This window comes from Thermobia domestica, chromosome 14 (assembly GCF_964235325.1).
Source record: "Thermobia domestica chromosome 14, izTheDome1.hap1.1, whole genome shotgun sequence".
NCBI classification, from domain to species: Eukaryota; Metazoa; Arthropoda; class Insecta; order Zygentoma; family Lepismatidae; genus Thermobia; species Thermobia domestica.
Window position 1 is genome coordinate 27,332,881 of NC_137467.1, and position 23,262 is coordinate 27,356,142.

General features: G+C 36.8%; 2 protein-coding genes across 2 annotated transcripts in view; one reads left to right on the forward strand and one right to left on the reverse strand.

Annotated features, from left to right (window-relative positions):
- Positions 1–23,093, forward strand: part of LOC145669582 (fucose-1-phosphate guanylyltransferase-like) — a 31,092-nt gene extending 7,999 nt beyond the window's left edge. The window contains exons 2-6 of the mRNA XM_081737797.1: positions 5,129–5,395; positions 8,216–8,410; positions 10,612–10,677; positions 17,395–17,526; positions 21,290–23,093. Coding sequence (XP_081593923.1) covers positions 5,129–5,395; positions 8,216–8,410; positions 10,612–10,677; positions 17,395–17,526; positions 21,290–22,323 — 1,694 coding nt within the window. The 3' untranslated portion in view covers positions 22,324–23,093. The remainder of the gene's footprint in view (positions 1–5,128; positions 5,396–8,215; positions 8,411–10,611; positions 10,678–17,394; positions 17,527–21,289) is intronic.
- LOC145670620 (solute carrier family 2, facilitated glucose transporter member 5-like) lies at positions 6,505–7,015 on the reverse strand. Its single transcript, XM_081739412.1, is given in 3 exon segments — positions 6,505–6,780; positions 6,892–6,981; positions 6,983–7,015. Coding segments are annotated over 3 exon segments (399 nt in total).
- Positions 23,094–23,262: the final 169 nt, after the last annotated feature.

Consider the following 23,262-nt stretch of genomic DNA (forward strand, 5'->3'; position numbering starts at 1 on the left):
CTTCAAAAGATGGCATGCAAGAAGAGACATCCCAATGTTGAAAGTTCAAAGCGGTCTCTTGGGAAGGGAGCTGCAGATTTTCCAGCTGATGTGTTGCGTAATACAATTGATGAGTCGCCACAAAGACTTAAGAACTTTGTGCATGGTAAAGGTGGCCATTTTCAATAATTATTTGTGATTTTGGTTCATAATGTATCCATGTACCTTATGTTATTAGGATATTAAAATATTTCTAGCCATTTTGTGTCAATGTACTTAAAACTTTGGGACAGTATTGAGATACAGGGTGTTAATCGACTATACCGACAAACTTTAAGACGTGATTCCTCATATCAAAATAACAAAAAAAAAAAAATCATATAAACCTATGGCGAAAAGTGCATAGTTTCAGAGCTAGGGCTGTCCAAAATCGAAAAAAAAAATCAAGAGGCCCTATTTCGAATTCGAGACACTGTGGATGGATGGTGGTCCTTAACAGCGTAAAGGAAGTAATGCATGCGCTATCCAAAATGCATATTTCATTAATGTTCAATGTACAGATTATTCCCTGCAGGGCGAAATTCCCAGACATACCATCAACCGAATTTCAAGATATGCTCTGACTTAATGATTGGCCCAAAGTAGGAAAACGATAAGCCTTGATAGCAGTGAACACGGAATCCTGTGGCACGATATCGGAAGTGTTAAGGATCGTCAGTAACACGGTCTCTCGTACTCGGGAAAACGATGCTGCGATGTTTTCTTTCACTCTTATAAGTGATGAAAACGTGAAATATACCGTGACGAATTACATATCATCATACGTTATTCCGAAAGCAAAGAAACATGGAGCTGGCGGTTTCTAACACTTGTGCTTTCCCTTCGAAGCATTGGATGTCCATTGTTGTCAAGGTGTACCTCTTGCCTACTTTGGACCCTTCTTGAAATCAGAGTATATCTGAAAACTCTATTGAAAACATATCTGAGAAGTACACCCTCTAGGGAATACCCTCTACACCTATTGACAATTGATGAAATATGTACTTTTGGATTGTATGTGCGTGGCTTTCTTTACGCTGATAAGAACCACCATCCACAGTTTCTGGAATTCGAAATAGGGCCCATTGAAATTTGGCTTTTTCGTGATTTTGGACAGCCGTAGCTCTGAAACTATGCACTTTTCGCCATAGGTCCATATTGTAAAGCTTTGTCTCATATAGGATTTGTGGGTAGAGCATTTAATAAAAAGAGCATCCGGAATCGATCTCCCACTACCAATTTTATTATAAAAGCTTCCACTATAAGAGTATGTCCACAAAATACTGTACAAATAAATCTCTAATATCAAAGGTAAGTTATAGGTGGTCTTTGACCGTAAGGTCGCAGACAGGATCTCCAACAGAGCCCCGAAGCAGGCTAACAGGAGTGGAATTTAGATGCCCAAAGCTCCGAAGCAAGCAGTGTGTAGGTTAGATGGCCAACAGAGCCCCGAAGCAGGCTAAGCCAGGAGAAAGGATAGGTGTAGTCCCGTAGCAGACTAGAGGCCCTGGGGTTAGGTTACTCCTAAAGTTCCGAAGCAGACTAGAGGAGGGTCACCAGAGAACTGGTATCGAGCTGTCTTCGTCCATCCAATTTATAGGGTCCTTTGGGTGGCGGTGGCGCTGCTGCTCCGATGTCGTCTTCTGCTCCGTCGGAGGGGCCAGAAGTCGTCGTCTGCATGTGACTGTAGATCCATCTAGAGATCCTCTTGCCGAACCACGTGGTGGTGTTTGTAAACACTGATGCGTGGAATTGTTTGTTTACAACATCACATAAGATATTACAATATGAACTTTTTCTCTTATTTTGATGTGAGGAATCACCTCTTAAAGTTTGTCGGTATTAACACCGTATATATATATATATATATATATTAGGGTGGTCCTTATTTATATGGGTAAAAATAAATTTAGGAATTTCCTTGGACTCACCCCCTAAAATGGTTCCATATGGGACAAAATTAAGCCAGGAGAAAAATTAGATCCATTGAATAATTTTAAATGGTGCCCCAAACGACCTAAAATTTTGAATGCGTTTACAATACATAGTATATGGGGAAAAGCTGGAATAAACTCCTGTAATTTACAAACGGCTTAAGGGAATGGAAAGATATCTTGGATAATGGAACTAGAGGAAATGAACAACCTAATTTTGTATAGCATTATTATGGCGGCCATCTTGAATTCAGGTCAAAATTCTCAATTAGGAAGAGGGTCGTGTTACATATCATTTTAAGGTGGCGTTTTCCCAGAAGCACAAATCTCGTATTATTTTCAAGCTACCAATAATCTTGTAAGAGTTATTACGTGTGAAAAACGAAATGCTTCGATGTAATGTTATTTTATTGTAGTTATGGACCACAGATTTGTAAGAATTTTGGAAGTATTTTACATAAACTGGAAACAAACTGCTAGAGAAAGTTAAATCTTTGTTTCCCCATGAACTACCAATAAGTTTTTCCATCAAGATGATTCATATACCATTATGAGAAAAAAGAAAAAATATAACATGGAAGAAATTGAAATATCCCTTGTTTATATAGTACTGTAGCTTTGGGGTAAGTTTTCAATCTTATATACTACACAGTTCAGTTTTGTCACATCTAGGAAAAGATTATCTATGAGAATTCACTATGTGCAAAAGAAATTGTTTCTGATGCTCATTTTTCGTAAAAACGATGTTGTAATCTTCTGTTAATTTCACTCCCCTTTCTGCTGCATCGTTTATTACGGAGATGAATTTAACTATTGTCTTTCCTTGAAGATAGTCATTGTTATCTGACCATGAAATCGGATCACACTCAAGAAACCCTTTGGGTATTTTAAATCTCACGAGAAAAAATTGTTTGTTGTATCAAAATCACTGATTTCTCTTTTCGCAAGAATTTTTATGGTATTATCCTTGCGTCAAGCCTCTTTGCTGCTTCACGCTTTCTCCTTACAGTTTTAATTCTTTCAACCATTTTTGTTTTTCCACTATGTTAACTTCATCATCAAAAACTCCAATGCTACGTATTCCTCCTTCAAGTACCAGAGATGCCGAGAAAATTTAGAAAGAGACATTTCAGATAATTCATTATCTATTTGCCTATAACTGTACAAAGCTTTCAAAAATTGCAGGTCTTGTAATGATGAATGGGATATTTGATCACATTTAAATCAAGCTTGGACATATAGTCGTATCAGAAAAATTCATGCTCTCCGAAGACCCGTTTCTATTTGCTTCGTTAAACGAAAATGTTGGCGAAAGAGAAATATTTTTAAACAGTATATTGCTTTTCCCATCTACCTTGCATGGTGAATTGCTCCAGGCAAACGAAAGAAAACTCTTCGAGGAGGTATGCCATCCAAGAATGTCAGTTCTAAAAATTTACTGTAATCTTCTCTGCGGTGTCCTGCTTCTACAAGTTTGATAGCAAAATTCAAAACTTCATTTCTTACATCTGAAATGTTGTTCCTTACGTCATTATCATCATCAATTCTGGAATAAAGTTAGTACAATCTATTTTAGACCAATCGTTCTGAAAATGCTTAAATAGGGGAACGTCCGGTCCAGATGCAAACGAAACACAACACTTGTCAAATACACATTTTAAAACCAATTCATAAATGTAGTGTCTACAAGGAAGGTATAGAAGATCATTTTGGAGCATCTGCTCTAGCAGAATGAAAGCACCGTTCACATGACACATATTGCAGGGAATAGTGTGACAACAAACTGCCTACATGAACTTGATCAAGTTCCATTCTTCAAGCTAATGAACTGTAGTAGAAATAATATGTTCGTTCTCCTCTTCATGATGACAAACTGAGAACACCAATTAGCCTCTCATGAGCATCTCCTGTAATAAATATTGATAACCCGTCGATAGTCTCTCTACCAGTCAAATTCGGCAGTAGTTTTCCGTCTCATTGCACAACTAACGCACTTGATGCACTCCAAAATTGTTTTTGTGGTCTTATGCAACTTCGCTACGGATCTTCTCTCAGCATCGATGCATATTTATTACTAGTTCCTTTATATTATGGCCTAATGTTTCTGCCGTCGCTGTCAGAATATGTATTCTCGTTCTATCAGTGGACTTGTATCGATCAAGAGCAGCAACCTGTCTTGGAGTTTTAAAATTAGTTTTTCCCCTTTTACATCTCTTGCAGGGTCCGGGCGCACACAGGCACATATTTACATTTTATCTTACATACTCAACTCGGTTTTCCTCTTCATTTCTTAAAACGCTTACCTCCGTGTATTTTGGTGTAAAATTCATACAAATCATTTCCAGAAGTGCATTTTTCTTTTGCATTCCTCTTTCTAATGAAGCCGCGCATATCCCTCATGTTCTTTTTGAGCCAAACTCATGTCTTTACATTTAGTTGTGTAAGAGTTATTACTTGTGAAAAAGAGAAATATTTTCACAGGTAATAATTCTTAGACGACTAAGGCTATCTTTAAAATAGTGCCAGATTTGTGTTTCTGGTGAAACGCCACCTCAGAACGATATGTCACATGACTCTCTTCCTATTTGAAAATTTTGATCTGAATCCAAGATGGCGGACTTCAAGATGGCCGCTGTGACAATACTATACAACATTAGATGTGTTTCTTCCTCTAGTTCCATTATCCAGGGTTTTTTGCGTTCCCTTAAGCCGTATCTAAATTACAAGATTTTATTCCAGATTTTTCCCATATACTATGTATTGTAATCGGATTCAAAATTTTAGGTCGCTTGGGGCACCATTTAATATTATTCAATGAAGTTAATCTTTCTCCTTCCTTAATTTAGTCCCATATGGAACCATTTTAGGGGGTGAGTCCAAAGAAATTAGGAAATCAAAAATTAAGGACCACCCTAATATATATATATTAAAGCTATCAAAAATATTTTATATTACATCTATATGAGCTATTAAAATCTATATAATCCGTAACTTTTAAATTGTATAATGTTTGCTAGTTTGAGATTGGCAATTCACTTTAATTTTATTTTGTATTTTTGTTTCTTGACTAAGAGGACTACAAAGGTATACCTCGAGATCCACTTGTGACGTACAAACTCACTTTTTTCATAATGGAATGATCCTTAAGTTTTTCTTATTTGTTTCATATATTTCAGGAAAGAACCCTAAATCCAATGATGTTTTGTTTTGGGACATGGTGGTGTTATCAGCGTCAGATGAAAACCAAGCTAGATGGTATGAGGACCAGATAAAGTGGAAACTTGATAAAAAGGAACTACCTATTGGTGTCCCATTTAAAGCAATTGCTGACATTGATGGCGTTCCATGTGGATCCGGAAACTCTACTTTACATGTTTTAAGCGAACTGAACAAGGAGTATGGAGATAAAATTCATAACTGGAAGATCTTGTTAATACATGCAGGTAACTAAATATCAAGTAGCATTTTTTTAAATAAATAAATATATAAAATTACATGAACTGATATAAAATAAAGGGGTACTTCCGGTTGACGTGGAAAGTTGAAATTTGGCATGATTATAGCTCTCCGGGACTAGCCCACAGGAAAGTTGCCAATAGTAAATGTTTCTAATTTTTAGGGGTTGTAAAGGGAAGATGAAGAAATTCCCCATGTTATATAAATGGCTTTTTTTTAAACCTGGAATTGGAGGTACTTGGAATTGGAATAGAAATTTAAAATTCGGTATACTTGTACGTTTGCTATAGAATTATTTAACAGAATCACTAAAAATAAAAATTTCCGACTTCACAGTAGCGTTATGGGGAAATGAAATTTTTTTCCCATGTTATTTATGTGCAACATCATCCACAGGCACTAACCCACAGGAAAATTACCAAAAGTGAATATTTTTAGTTTTTAAGGCGTCAAAAGGGAGAATGAAGAAATGTCCATGTTATTTAAATGGGCGTTTTCTTGGAATACAAAATCTTATCTTTTAGATAGTTGAAATACGAAAAGAAACTTGAAATTCTGTATAATTGTACGTTTAAGAGGTATGAGGACGTAGGTTGTGTAAGAGCGGAGGGCTAGGGGCGGAGCTCCCAGCTAGCCGAAGGCTAGTGAGAGATATAAAATGCAAGTTATATTGCTGAAGAATATTAGTATATATATAATTTAACTAGCAAGCATCGTTGCCGGATCTTAATTCAGAACCTGGATAAAAACAGAGAAAAGAAGAATATTCTTATTCCATTGCCCGGGTATTTATCCTGTGATTTTATGTAAGCCCGTATAACAGAGGTAATGTTGGTCTCATACATGCAAGGGGGTTATTGCAAGCAACCAGGAAGAAAACGTATATAACTTTTGACCATCTGAGTCGAAAATAAAAAAAAATAAATAAATAAAATATAAAAAAGATGGCCTTGTATGCGATTAGATCTGGTGAAGATATGTCTGTGTACAAAAGCTTGGTGGCTCTAGGTTCCTCATTTCTATGTGAAAATAATAATAATGAAGAATTACTGCTGAACTTTCGATGATTAGCACCATCATCTTCCAAGTCTTGTAGCTAGGAATGTATTAAAGCGACCAGGAAGTTGATACCACCAGTACTGATGCTTGCGTACTGGCTGTATTCCAAGGTCAAACCAGCGCTTTGGAAGATTAGAACATAGTACAATATAGCATTAATTCCACTAAATTGTTGACCAGCTTGTAGGGCGCACACAAGCATCAAAGGTGGACGCAGTTTACAGGAGCGCAATATCTTTCCAGCTGCCCATCCTTCAGCCTGCATTGCCAACTTGTTAGCACTGTTTAGAGCCTGGAACTCTTCGTCTACTTGCTATCGCGGAAAACCACGAATGCGAAACAATTCTTTAATCCCTTTCTCCTCCTTGTACAAGTACTTCGGACTTCCCGACAGAAGTGGGAGCGTAGCAGCTGACAGCAGCACCAATAAGGTGTACAATCCTAGGAGATAGTGCCATGTCGATTCTTGGCCTAAAACAGTGCACAGTCCCAAAATCTGTGCAATAACAACTCCCAACTGTTAGACCAAGTGGACACTGAACTCCCATACCTCCACGAAAATGAAGCGGAGCTAATTCTGTAAGTTTCCAGTAAGAAAGAAGGATAGGCTCTACGATAAATATATTAAGTTATAATTAAATGTGTATTCACAGGATGGACTATTTATCTTCAAACGCTTTTGTAACGTTTAAACTAGTCATGTGCAAGTTAGAAAAGGAGTGGCCCAACTACAGAGAACTTACTGACGTCGAGGACCGTACGAGATAATGTACATTTTCACAAGAAATGAATAGCCATATACAATTTATAAAATTGTTCATCGTACACTAGTATCACAGGAACATAAAAACTGTTATAATGGTAACCAAAATATTTACTTACTAAAGAAAAGCTGAAAAATCTGTTTATTTACTATTTTAGTGGAACACTTGACCAGTCTGCCAATGTTCGGTGGTACGCTCTACACTGGATGTTCGAACGCGGAGTATATTTTCAAGGAGGAAAAAATCCAACTCAGTTTAAGAGATTATGTAAGAAATTAATTTTCAACAACGAGTCAGGCAGGCCGGATTAAACACCTCAGTGGACTGGCTGTTGCACATGGCTGGTTACAACGCAAATATCGACAAGGAGAAATCGTTTCACTTACTCATATCATAACCTTAACATAGTTGCAATGTTACCAAAACGTTGGCAGCAAAAAAATCGCTAAATCAGAAATGAAGTTAGTCCAATTTTGGGTGAAAAGTCGCTCATAATTGAAGTCATAATATTTTCGATCCAAGTATTTACAATATTTAAAAATATACACAAAAAAAATTAAAAGTCCATAAAGGAAAAGATCTCACACGTACTTCACTTTAACTTAGGCAGGCTTCTACAGCTAATCGGCTTGCTCTCGATAATGTTTTATTACTTCTGCCTGTCAACAGTTTTATAAGTAAGTTCCCAAATCAATGAAAAGTACCAAAAAAGTGTCCAATCCCAGAAGCGATTTTTTGTCAATTCTTGAAAGTCTAATCTCCTTTATTAGAGAATTTTCCCTCAAATTGGCAACGTTGCATAAATCACCGCCGTTACAGACTCGAGCTCACAATCTCCTTTTTTTTAAAACAAGCTAAGAATATATTTCATGCAGAAGTCTTAATAAATCTAGATTTTAGGTTCAATACGTTGCACGTTATTAATAATGCGTATGTAATAATGAAATCTGGTATTTAATGATTATTATTATTTTCATGTTGCAGGAGGATGTAGCAAACGACTGCCCAGTTACTCATGTATTGGAAAAATATTTTCGCCAATCCCTGTACAAGAAGAGATGTATGAGCTACTTGACATAAAGTTAGCCCTGTATATGCCATTCCTTAAGCTAATGAACGGCGGAGGGGTCTTTGTCACCGCTTCAGACGATATAGAAGTCTATAATTTGGAAGGACTAGGTAAGGAAGTGATAAATCATCAATAACTAGCAAAATTTGCTGGTTTAAGTCTTAGTTTTTTTTTTAAAAAAAAAAAATGTTTAAAACGAAAAAGAAAATAAATAAATAAATAAATAAAAGCAAAAGTAATACAAACCGTGTGAACTTCATGGTGATATTTCCACATATCTCAAACCATTTATAAGATCTTTACTTACATATTACAAATCTTGGAAAGATGAATGTAAATGATTTATTGAAAGCAAAAGTATTTTCTATGTATGTATATATGTATGAATGCTTCAGAGCCAGAGTTAACTCTAATGTTTTCTATCTTTATTCACTTTTTCTATTGATTAAGTCGCTGCATTTTTGACTCAGTGAACTAACTTGAACTAAATTAGATCTTCTATATTTTGTAGTCTTTTGCAATTATCCATTTATTTTAATAACATGTATAAATATAACTCTGTACAGTGATTTCACTTGTGCAGTTGTGTATTTTTTTGCCCCTCTGAAGTGACTTAAAATATTCGGAAGTATGTAAGGTCAGTACAACATATTTCTATAAGGTCTCCTCCGTGAATGAGTTGGTAGACTCGTCGCCTTTGTAATCAGAGGGTCCGTGGTTCGAATCTAGATGAAGGACAATTTTTCTTGAATGCGAACCGAGTAATGGTCCGGATCCCACTTTAAGCTGTAGGTCCCGTCCTTTATAACCCCCACTGTTGTAGAAAGGACGCTAAGATCAAACAAACTTATCACTATCCATATGTAATCTAAATAATAACACAAATCGATTTAAACCAAACAACTTGGTTTAAAGAAAGCAAAACAAAGCAAACAACAAAAAATTGTTCTTGCCAACCTGATAACTAGAAAATATCATCGTTATTTAGCACTTGTAGAAAATGTACCATGATTTCAAATTTCGCAATGTAAGAAATAGCATTATCACATGAAAAAAAGTCATATATATATATCGAAAGAGAGAGAGAGATACAGAAATATCGCTATACGCCAAGGAAAAAAGATCCCAACAGCTTCAGAAACCAGAAAGCTGCTTAGCAGAATAAACATATTAGCTACGCTTTCTTTCCTTAGCGTGTAGCGATAAAGTTGAATGTTTTATCGATGTAACTTCGCTACGGAATAGACATATAGCTTATAATACAAATGTAGCGAAGAACAGAAATAAAATGTGTCAGTTATTGTAGTTGAGTAAAGCTATTTTAATTTTGTTGAGTATTTCTAAATCTAGAGAACATTTTCATATCTAAAATAGTGTTGAGACGAAAGACAACACCAAAGGCTAAGTTGCGTGAACGCGACATTTTTCTCTGGCCACACTGTTTTTTTAATTTATTTATTTATTCACTCTTCATTTTCTTTCAAACTAGGTCCAGTATGTTACCACACTAGTATTTTGTTTCAAGCCATGAGCAACATTTCAATCCTTGGTCTTTAATGCGTTAATTATTTTTAAATGGATTGAAATAAGTAAGTTCTGAATTACCATCTATCTTCTATAATATATTAAATAAAATTAAATCTGTACTTTAACCTGTCACGATTATGCTTTATAGTGTATGGTAAACTAAGGTACAGTAGAGTCTCGAAAACTTGGCACTCGATAACCTGGCAGTCTGGATAACTCGGCCACAGCCTGGCAGGGCGAAAAGGCCTCGCGCACAGACCCGTTCAAGGTCATTGTACAGTGTGTATTCATTAATTTTCATTTTCATGTATAGTAAAGGCTCTACGCCTTCATAAAGTACGTCCTTTTCCTTTGTTTAAGGGTATTTCGGATTCTCTGGTGTATTCTCAAGTAAACAATACATACAAGTACGGTAGTGTACTTTCTGAGGAAACACTCGTACTTATTCTTTTTTAACCCAATTCCCGATAACCCAGCATTTTCACAAACTCGGCCATCCTTCGGTCCACATTAGCCCGAGTTTTCGGGAGTCTACTGTATTTCTAAAGAAGGACAGTGGAATGAAGAGGCTGATAAGATAACGTGAGAACCCTAGGAAAATCCACAGACATCTTCAATCGAACCACAAACTCTTTCGTTTTTGTTATACAGCGTTTCCGCCAATTTATTGCTACAAGCATTCACTATTACAGCGTTGGTATCTTCTATTCCTCGTTCTGTTGTTAGTTTTGGTCATGTGATCTGTTAAAAGTAGAGTGGTAATGTATTTCAATTTCTTTTACAGACAACATTCATATTGAAGATTGTCATGGGTTTACTGCTTTGGCGCACCCTTCGGATGTCTACATAGGTAAATATATTTAAATAACATTTTAAATTTTTTAAAGCAAAACTGTACCTAGAAAATAATTATGGAAAAAGGGGATATCTATAACGAAACTGCTAGAGAATGACATCAGAATTACTTACAGTCCCGTTTTATCCCGTGTAAATTCGAGAATATCGGAGGTAGGACGTCTGTATGTGTGTGTGTAACTTCGTAATATTCCCAGTTTTGCCTGAAAGATATTTATTGAGTTACGGTAGGGATGTCTAAGGCTGCCTTCACACTAGAATCGTGTGAGCTGCTCATATCAATCTGTAATGTGAAGGCAGTGAATACTTCTGAGCCACTCAGAAGATCGTGACACTAAAATGGCAGCCATGCTAGAGTCAGAAGAAGTTGCAGCTTAAATCGTGGCGATAAATTGCAAGAAAAAAAGGAAAAGAAGATATAGAACAATATGTATTCATCCTATAAATCGATCAAGACTGGAAGTTCTTTTTACAGTCTGTTTCCTAAACTGAGAGATGAAAAAAAAATTTCAGTTATTTCAGGATGTCTATATCTTCGTTTGACGAAATGTATAATAGTATAAAGTGTGCATTTCATCAGCGTAACACCAAAATAAGAAAATTGTCAACATCAAATATATGTACACTTTTTTTCATCCCAACTGAGTTCACGCTCACGTGTGAAGGACTCTCATAAGACTGCGTGTTACTTTTCTTCCCCGCCACGCAGCCCGCTCGAGCTAGCTACTGGCGGGGTGATCTTCATAGCAGCTCAGAGCCGCAAGCCCATGTGTAAAAGCGTAGACTTAAGACAACGTAAAGCTAGCAGCTGCAGTTCACAGGATCCTAGTGTTAAGGCTACTAAAATTTTAAGTTTATTTCACAATATACTAACATGCTTAGACATTTCAATAATCAACTCACGTACTTCCGGTTCCTAAGTAGTCCTTTCACTTCAATGCTTTTGGCTCACTTTTGGTCATGGAGAATAAAAAAGAGGAAGAATAATAATGAAATCTTACAATTGAACGTTCTACGATTATATCCTTTAGCCTAAGGGAGACAAATGATTTAGGCAAGTGAACGATGACGGGAGAATTGATTGAATGAGATTGTGAGGGGAAACGGGAGAACTCCGAGAAAACCCATGGATTCAATGGTGTCCATCACAAACTTACTTGGCTGGAGATCGAACCGGAGACCCCACGCACCCGAGGTAAGCGCTCCACCACTGAGCCGCCATGCCCCCCCCCCCCCCCTAAGGAAGAGTAATAAAAAAACATAAAGGAAATATAAAGAAATGAACTCACTGGAGAAGAGTAGTGAAGATCCTCTTTGTATTACTGCTATCACTCGTCAAGTAGCAATGCGGCTTGCTTTCAAATGACGGGATTGAATGTTCCTTTGTCTGCAAAAGGTAACAGAGTGATTCTTTTAAAACTCACGGATTTCATTTGGGTCTAAAATTTCTAACTGAGGTCCGATTTTCATGCGGTTTGTGGCAAATGATCAAGTAAGGATGGGAGATTTATGGGACTATATTTACTGGTTTAAATTCATCCAGAGTAATATCGGCCACGGCTCAAGAAAAACAGCAAATATTCGCCAGTGTACCTTGCAATTTGAATGAGGTTTTGGATTTTTGAAGCGAAATTGCAGAATACAAATTAAGAATTACCGGTAACACCCAAAAATCCCATGTTGAATAGCTACAGCCGATTTCTTGCGAGAAACAACGGAAAGATTTCTAGGGCGACCTAAGGAGTCGATAAATGACATTTTCCACAAGAGCTGCCTACAGGGTCCGATGCTTCCCTGTCTCACTCAGAAGCGATCCTGTTTCTTCCAATTTATTCACTAGCGATCATAGGTATATTATGTTACTATCTAAGGCAGAACGTGAGGCAAATTTGTTTCTAAATTATCTTCGCGAAGCAGCAACAGATTCCTTTTACCAAAAACTTTTAACGATAAGCCCATGTTGCTCCAAAGAGTACACTATTCTCAATGTGTCCTTATTATACTCACACAGTAGCACAGAATTGTACAGTGCAATTCCCAATACAACGGCCCAGTTTTCTATTTCATATTCTTATTGACCTTGGCGAGGTTTCTATGTACGAAGAAAATTCAAATCTTCACACCGCACCGCACTTGATTCCAATTGTAAGGTACACTGGCGAATATTTGCGGTTTTTCTTGAGGCGTGGCCAATATTACACCGGATGAATTTAAACCAGTAAACATGGTCCCATAAATCTCCCATCCTTCCTTGATCATTTGCCACAAACCGCATGAAAACCAGACCTGTTAGAAACTCTAGACCCAAATGAAATCCGTGAGTTTTTAAAAAAAATCACCCTGTATATTGCTAACTCAAGTCGGAGCACGTGAACAAGCTAGGGTCTGTATTAATGAACTCAGTCAGCGGCAGAGGGCGGGGCTAAAGTCGCTATCTTGGTGTCAGAAGGTTGCCACACTCAGTATGCATTCAGTTGTGGTAGCATAAGGGCTGTGACGCTCTTACTGTGCTTTCTCTTACGTGTTACATTGTGCGCTGCAATAGAAAAGGTTCTTGTGAGGTGCGTCCTGTGATTAGGTTTATGTTGACAAAAAAATACAAGCTAATTGAAATCCATCGCCACTGTGTGAAGTGTACGGACATGGAATAATGAGTGAAGGCCGAGTAAGGCAATGGGGCGATGAGGACCGCAGTGGTAGGCCTAGCCATTTGTCTGAAGAAGTGGTAAGGCAAATCGACCACAAAATTCGTGTAAATCGTCGTTTCACGATTACCGAAGTTAAACATTATCCCGACGATACTGACGCCGGTATAAGCCAACGGTTGAAATTGCAGGCGGCAGATTTGTACCGCGACAGTATTGAAAAACTTGTGCCACGATATGATAAGTGTCTTAATTTGCATAGCGATTATGAGGAAAAATACCTTATGAGTGTACCTTTCAAATATATATATATAATACAATGTGGTTTCTTCATTCTATTACCTTCTTTTTACGAAAATTTTATTTACTTTCTCAGCCGTCGTGTATGAGAAATAGAGTAATAAACGTATTTTTCTTTACACCATTTCCTTTATAGGAGCGAATTCAGTTATTTTTTTCTTCTTTAAATACTGTCCGTTATTTAAGTTTGTATTCTTCTAGTTGTTCCTTTCATTGTATGGTTCTCTTCTTTGTCACCTTTCATTGTTTGCATTTATTTATTTATTTTGCTTCTTTCCGTTTCTAAATTTGAATTTTTCAATCTTTCAAACTATACAAATACTATTGTTCATTAGAAATGAGCGAGGGAGAAAAATTCGAATGTGTTTGTTAGGTAGTGGACAAAATATACCAAATGTATATTTTATTTATTGTCGAAGAAATTAAGAAAAATTACGCCGCGCGTACTTTTAAAATTGCTAAGTCAACCATGATTATTAATCCTGGAAATAGACAATTACTTTTTGGTGCACAAAGTGGATCCCGAGATACTTGGACCACTTTACATGCAATTTTGAAAGTACTTAATTAAAATGTGTGACTGGAATATATCTTAATGGAAGCATGTTCAATCATCCTGCGAGTAGTACGCACAGAAACTGTGATGATGAATGGTGGCTCGTACTGCCAGTTTTGATATACAGTAAAACCTGTCAAATTGGCCACCTGCTTATCTTGGCCTCGTTCGTCTTGAAACTGCATTTTCCCATAAGACATTCCTTACTTATTATTCTGTAAGTTGGCCACCTGTTTATCTTGGAAGTTGGCCACATTGAAGCAATGTTTACCTTATGTATATAATGATAAATTTACCTGCGTATCTTGGCCACGCAAAATACAGTTTTGTTATTTTTCTTAGCTTTTTCGTATTCCCATACGAAAGGGAGATGTTCCATATTTGTGACTGGACACAAAGAAGCATAAATACCCATGATTTGTTCTTTGAGGTCAATGGCCAGAACACTACCCTGATAAAGGGGTGGTGAATAAGAAAAAGCACGTATAGGAATTCAGGAAATGGTTGTACGTATTTGTTTACCCTGTTTTGGTAAAACCATTAGCTATATCGGCTCCTTTCATCAGTGGGAAGCTTTGGTAATTCCGGAAAATTCTCAAAGTTAAGTCAACCAACTCAATTGTCAGCTATTGGCACCTGACGGTTTGTCCCAAGGTAGCTAAGGTTTTTAGATATGAGTTCCCTTAAGATTTTCTCAAAACGTTTTTTACTCCGAAGGAAATACTTGGAGCTCGTTAACAAGAGACAGTTAACTACAAAATTAGAATGTTCATATGTGCCAAAAAGACCGTATTTTGCAATAGAAAAGAGCAGTAGCAACTAAAAAAGAAAAGTCATTTAACTGCATATAAATTCATAATTTTCATTATAGTTCAATTTATAACTTTAATTTCCTTGTTTTCAATCTGTATAACTTAATGTGCTACAATATCAATTTCAATAAACTGTGTACATATGTTTCTATTTTATGGTTGTTTGTGTTATTGTGTTTTCAATCCAAATAATTCAGTGTACCAGACTAGTTTTCAGGAAGAGAAAAGTATGTACATATGTTAAACATACTGTTGTAATTTTTTCTAGTACTGTATATTGTTATGATTATATGCATTATTTAAAAGTAGCTGTCGTGCCATTGCTTATTAAAATTATACAATCAAGTAATACTAAAATCCTATTCTCAAAATACACCAACCACACTTGTTTTCTGTAAGTTGGTCATTTTTGAATGGAACTGATGGTGGCCAACATAGACAGATTTCACTGTAGTAGGCATACATAACTCTCGCGAAAACCTCATTGGAACAATTTAGTATTATTGTTCCTTTGTTATCAGTTTTGAAGCCAGGTTTGTTGTAGAACACATCAGTGAGTGTAATTATATTTACTTTATAGATGAGTATAGTATAATTAAATATGTGGTATATATACGTATATATCGGGTGTTCTAAAAATGGCACCCACGAACCACTACTCTACAGTCCAAAATAAAGCGAAAATGTAATATGATGGTATGCACTGCGGGACCTCCTTCAGCCGTTATGAGGAATCAAAATTTCACAATATGGCAACGTCGTAGATTAACTTGGAGCCATTAGCATTACTCTACGAATACAACAAGCAGTTAAATCGATTTCTACACTAATAAATGATGCTAGTGTCAATCAATATCGATTTAGCTGCTACCTGGAAAGAATCGATAGAACTATTTGATAGATTGGTAGATCTAATCTATGGTTCTTTATTTGCGACCTATAGTATAATATATATTTTATTCAAATGCAGTTTATGTTCTTTGCAAAGATATTCATAATATTCTATTTTGAAAAATGTAATGTTTCTTGTTCTTTATTAACTTTACTGTTTGTATTACTCTATTTTAACTAATAAATACATTCGAGAAAATAAGAATAATATAATATAACAAAATGTAATAACCAATTGGTACTTGCAGAATTAATACACGTAAATATTAATAACAAAAATCTCTGTATTTTAACATTTTTAAGATAATTAATTTGGTGGGTTGTTTTTGTTAGACTTCAGCACCGAAGTTAATGTGAGACATATACCTACAGGGTGATCCATAATTAGGTGTTCAAAGACTGCGGTAAAGAAACTATCAACAGAGCTTGAACATAAAATTGAACACAAACACATTACTGTCATACCTTTCATTCAAAGAATTTTAATCTGTTATCCATGGCATGGTCCACCAATGCACCATCCAAATCGATACATGCCTGGAGAATTTCTGTTCTCCATGGCATGATCCACCAATGCACCATCCTAATCGATACATGCCTGGAGAATTTCTGTTCTCCATGGCATGATCCACCAATGCACCATCCTAATCGATACATGCCTGGAGAATTTCTGTTCTCCATGGCATGATCCACCAATGCACCATCCTAATCGATACATGCCTGGAGAATTTCTGTTCTCCATGGCATGATCCACCAATGCACCATCCTAATCGATACATGCCTAGAGACGAAGAGCAACGCTATCACAAGGAACTTGGCAGACCCATACTGGTATCCTGTGGAACTCTTCTGTGATAGCTTCCCGTAGTTCGGCCAAATTGTGTATATGATGTTGATGCACTTTGTCCTTTAAAACTCCCGATAAGGAAAAGTCAGGTGATGTTAAATCAGGAGATCGAGCTGACCACTCCACAGATCCACGTCGACCGACCCAGCGGTTCGGAAATGTTTCATTCATCCTGTCTGGAATACATAACAGTCCAATGACCGTTATCCTCACTCTCCGACTACACAGTGTTGCCATATCAAAACTTTTTGTCCAGAATTACAGATCGACGGTACATTACAGCTACCTCGTATCTCAAAAACAAAACACTACTTTACAGAAGAAAGAAAGTTGGAGATTAGTTGAAAGTCAGAGACTTTTCTGATGGAAAGCCAATTACGATAACAAGCTGACCTCTCCATCAAAAAAATCACTGACTTTTAATTAATCTCCAATTTTTTTTTTAGGTACGAGGTAGCTGCAAAGTACCGTCGAAATACTACAGTCAGTCAAACATCATATACATAATTATGGGGCACCCTGTACAACTTAACATGTAATCCAAACCACATGAATTACTTCCGGAAATTGAATCCTGATGTCCCGCACCAAAGACGCATAGACTAACCTTGTAGCCACAATGGAGCTTACAGTAATTAATTTAATTGTTTTCTTCTTATAGGCACGACTCACGGTGTTTTTGTCCTCGATAAAGAAACTTTGAATTCATCGAAAAGTGTGATTTTATCACAATGCGTGGAAGTCCTGCAGAAGCCCACAGAAGAACTTATGAAGGAAACCGGTGCCTTATTAGGTAAGCACAAAATAATTTTTTTTTTTTTTTTTTAATACTGTAAATTCATTACATTGTCTTGGCTGCCGAAACATTAGTAATGTGTGTAAATCTTGCTTTGCCTTTACATGAGAAACAAGAAAAACCAAAAGGGTCAAAAAGAATATATTGTTCGTTATTCGTCAATAACTCTAAAATAAATTGAAATGAAAGTTTAGGGCGAAGATGTAGTTTAATATTCGCTTAATGGGTAGTTTTTATATGTTTGAACTTTTATCTGCAATAAGGTGACGCCCCAGCTCATAGTGATCGAGATTCAGAGAGTATAGAGGGAGGGCTCAGTGGTAGAAGTTCACCTCTGGTGCTTGGGGTCCCGGGTTCGATCCCAGTTCCCGCCAAGTGAACTTTGTGGTGGACAAATACCGTGCTCGTGGGTTTTCACAGGGTTCTCCCGTTTCCTCCCACTTTCTTCATTCCACCATTTCACTCATCTCTCATAATCACCGTCTCCTTTAGCCTTACTGTTTCCACTTGTTGGGGAAAGGAGGGGAAGGGGGAATGAATGGTGATTATCGAAAACAGCGAGCTACACTGGATGCGCTATGTAAAAACATGGAAATGTCATGTGCGGCTATCACATTGAACACATTACAGAACGTAGCTTATGCTACAGTTGAGTGGTATCAGTAGTGTTTGGCCACTTCGAACATCTACATTAATGCAGAAATTTAAAGGAGGCACAGTACCTAAATGGTGAGTCACTTACCTCTGGTGCGAGTGTCTCTGGTTCGAGCGCAAGCTAAGTGAATTTGTGATGTCCGTTTAGTTTTCTCGGGGTTCTTTCTTTTCCTCCCATATTGTCGTTCTAACAACCATTATAAAGTCATTCGCTTTCATTAGTCATCCATCTCCTTTCATTTCATTGAAAAAATTCAAGGGCATTTATCAGATAAATTAGATTTTAGTACAAATACAGTGGTTACGACTTAATTGTAATATTTTGATTTTTTTCCCCCCTTCGTATACGTCGGAAGAACCAAAATAAGGTTTGTTTCACATTCATACAAGCGAGATATCACAGAATTAAGACCAATCATAAATTTCATTCAAAGAATAACGTCTTCTATAATCGAGATTAGAACAACTGTCATAAACAGCTTTTGTTACACTAACAATGTTGGCCAATTGACAAATTGTGCCGAGTTCGTGGGAGTGTTACATTAATACGGAGAAGGAATGTTTGTTCAGTAAATTTTGAGTTCATCTCAGCCATCATTAGAAATAAAACATCTGATGCTCACTTATTAGGCCCGTGTCGGCTGGAGTACTATGTGTACAAAATAAAAACCACGTTACACCTATCGTTTTCTTAACTTATTTGTAATTGATGGTTATTTTATGGTAGAGGAGTGAATTTCACAGTGGACTGTTGTATATCGCGATATCGTTAGGATCACACTAGTAAGATTATAATATTAGTACGTCGGTCCTTACGTACGTATGTCTGTTACGTATGACAAGAGACAGAACGTCTCAGTCGAGTTCATCAATGGATTCAATCCGTTAATATCTTTAGAACGATCTCAGTCGAGCTCATCAATGGATTCAATCCGTTAACATCTCCAGAACGATCTCAGTCGAGTTCATCAATGGATTCAATTCGTTAACATCTTCTCAAAGATTTCAGTCGAGTTCATCAATGGATTCAATTCGTTAACATCTTCTCAAAGATTTCAGTCGAGTTCATCAATGGATTCAGTCCGTTAACATCTTCAGAACGATCCCAGTCGAGTTCATCAATGGATTCAATCCGTTAACAGCTTCAGAACGATCTCACTCGAGTTTATCAATGCATTCAATCCGTTAACATCTTCAGAACGATTTCAGTCGAATTCATCAATTGATTCAATCCGTTAACATCTTCAGAATGACCTCAGTCGAGCTCATCAATGGATTCAATCCGTTAACATCTTCAGAACGATCTCAGTCGAGTTCATCAATGGATTCAATCCGTTAACAGCTTCAGAACGATCTCAGTCGAGTTCATCAATGGATTCAATCCGTTAACAGCTTCAGAACGATCTCAGTCGAGTTCATCAATGGATTCAATCCGTTAACAGATTCAGAACGATCTCAGTCGAGTTTATCTATAGATTCAATCCGTTAACAGCTTCAGAACGATCTCAGTCGAGTTCATCAATGGATTCAATCCGTTAACATGTTCAGCACGATCTCAGTCGAATTCATCAATGGATTCAATCCGTTAACATGTTCAGAACGATCTCAGTCGAGTTCATCAATAGATTCAATCCGTTAGCATCTTCAGAACGATTTCAGTCGAATTCATCAATTGATTCAATCCGTTAAGATCTTCACAGGGATTTCAGTCGAGTTCATCAATGGATTCAATCCGTTAACATCTTCAGAACGATCTCAGTCAAGTTCATCAATGGATTCAATCCGTTAACATCTTCAGAATGATCTCAGTCGAGTTCATCAATGGATTCAATCCGGTAATATCTTCACAAAGATTTCAGTCGAGTTTATCAATGGATTCAATCCGTTAACAGCTTCAGAACGATCTCAGTCGAGTTTATCAATGGATTCAATCAGTTAACATCTTCAGCACGATTTCAGTCGGTTTCATCAATGGATTCAATCCGTTAACATCTTCACTGGTAAGGGAACTTTATTGGTGGCTACCTATATCCCATTTTCTACTATTGAAGAAAAGGTGTATGCTAGAAAAGAAGAAGAAAAGAACATCGCGCCATTAGATAGAAGCAAACATTCTCCAGCGGTTGACATCTACCGGACGAAATTGAAACTTCTAGGCGTGGTCCTCCTTACTGTCTTTTGTTGTTATTGTTATTAATAGTAATAACGGAAACACGGTAACTTCTTTTCAATTAGCGTTTGTTATTTTCTGAAGCTTTTGACATTACATTGAAAATAGTTAGACTACGTTTGTATGTAGCAAAATGTAACATATTTTATTATAATTATTTTTCATTTCTTTCAGTAATGACTTGTCTTTAATATGTGATGTTTTTATACAGTAGGTTCTTTCATTTAATTCCATTTTTGTGTAAATGTTCTATGAATCATTTATTTTATAAACTGCAGTAGTATATAAACGATTTTTAATTTATAAAGATTAATTACGATCGATTCTAAAATGACATATTTCAGTTTAACGTCCCACGATTATGCCGTATTAGGCTAAAGAAACGATACTTAAAGCAAGTGAATGATGACGTAAGAATTGGTGGAATGAGAAAGTGGGAGGAAACAGGAGTACCCAGAGGACACCCACGGTCATGATGTTGTCCGCCACAAACTTATTTGGCCGGGGATGGAACCAGGGACATAATAGACCAGGGGTAAGCGTTCTATCACTGAGCCACCGTGCCCACGAAATCTAAAATATAATTTGAAATAAGTAGTATACCTTGTTTGTACTATCGTGTTCGTTTATAACTTAAATCGCAAATTTGGGGTCTGTTTATAATTCAGCTCAGTTTTGTTGAATGACATGACAGCTTAAACAGGGCTTTTATCAACTTTCTTTTATCTTTGCTCGTTGGACATGTTCATTTCACTTTTCCTGAAGGAAATTTGTTCCAATCTAGCGGTACGGTATGAGATAGATAAATATAGATAGCACTTCTTCCGGTTCCATGAAAATGTGTACCATGTAAAAGGTTTTCACTCTTAGTTGGAAAATTGCAAAATTCTTGGATTCTTTTTTTAAAAATAATATTTTTGCTTTTCTCTTTTCTAGATTCGTCCAAGACTGTATATACCGACAGTGCCTTTTGGTTTGATTCAAGTGTAACAAAGAAGTTAATCGATTTTTACCAGAGTCAGAAACCAATTAAATATGATACGTGCATTTTTACGGATTTTCTTCAGTGTTTAGGGACAAGTTCTACAAAGCATTATTGGCAAGAGCTGAAAGAAGAACTAGCGAAAGGAGACAGTGCAGCTGCGACACTTAGAAAAGCTATTTTCAACAGTTTCTCCGATATTCCGCTTAATATTCTTGTGCTAAACGAGTCGAAGTTCTATCATCTTGGAACAATGACAGAGTATCTGGACATGTTCTGCAGTAATACTGAGTTTGAACAAAGTGTTGCCTTATCTAAAATTACCTTTTGTAAACGTGAAGGCACACCAAGTTCAAGTGAAAACGAAGAAAATGCGAACCCTGCTGTGACTGGAGTTTGCATGAATTGTGTCATACATAGTGACTCCATTATACCAGAAAGATGTGTAATTGAAAATTGCTGTATTACGAACCCAATCGTTGTAGAAAATGACACTATTATAAGTCATTGTGTTTTGATGGATAAGTCGGTGGGAACTGTTTCTGTACCTGGACAGTTTCTATACCATAGTGTACCTGTAAAATATAACGCTCAAGGCGGTTTTGTTACAGTAGCTTTTAGTATTAAGGACAATTTAAAAACAGTGGCGTCAAAGGAACGGATATCGTATTGTAAAAAGACAATTGATGAGCTGAAATCCATGTATGCTGTTAAATCGTTAGATGATATGTTTAGTTCATCTGAGCATTCTTTATGGTCGGCGAGATTGTTCCCAGTGTGTCGAACGGCGGAGGAATCATTTTTTATGACTTTACAGTTAGTCAAAACATTTTTGAGCGATAGTGTGGAGGATACTATTTTGGACAAAATTAAACTTTTGCCATGTATAAGCATGGAAGAAGTTGTTGAGTACAAAAATGTTGAAGAATATTTGAAATTAAAATTGGCTTTGTATGACCAAATTAAAGTAATTAAAAATGTTATCTAATACGAGGTGTGGTCAGAAAGTAAGGTTACAAAGCCTGCATGAAACGTGTATATATTACAGCCAATTTAGCCACCAGATAGTACGTACATTAGGTTAATTTTCAACATAATCTCCATATCGGTTGAAGCACTTCTCAGATCGTAGGATGAGTTTGAACATTCCCTCGTGATTTAGATTCTGTCTTGCATGTTCAGCCACTTTGTCACGAAGTATTTCACTTCCTCGTCTGAAGCAAAGCGACGGCTTCCTAGGTGCTCCTTCAAGTGCGGGAACAGGTAAAACTCGCTTGGAGCAAGATCCGAGCTGTAGAGAGAGTGGTCGATAAGGTCCCCAGCTGTGTTCAAATCTGTTGATACTGTGTTGGGTCGGTCACTGCGCTCCACGTCGGTGACGTTTTCTCTACCAGCCGCAAATTTTCGACACCATTCTGCGACATGGTGACGAAACATTAGTCTCTCCGTAAAACCTCTACCAGCTGCCGGCGAATTTCAGCCGCGGTTACATATTTCGCCCACAGAAATCGAATAACTGAGGGAACTTCTTCGCGAGACCAGTTTTCCAAACGAGTCGCCATTTGTGTTTATATACAACTAGCGCTGTAGGTGGCGGGTGGCTGAAACTCTACACAGTTGCCAACTTCATGTATTAAAATTACCGCACACGCATCATTCTTCTATAGCAGACGAAATTCCAGAAATATCGGCCTTGTAACCTTAGTTTCTGATCCGTCCTCGTACATTGTTGAAAATGAAACAATTCCATTCAGCCGACTTTGTGTTTTTCATTTTATTCCAAATTCTTCTTTAGATAAATAAAACTCCGAATAAAACACTATAGTTGAAGAAATACACCATAACTTACGCTAAACTGTTATATTATAATGTTTCTAATACAGGCGTGATTATAAATCAAAGCTGAAACAATTTGGTAATATAAGGT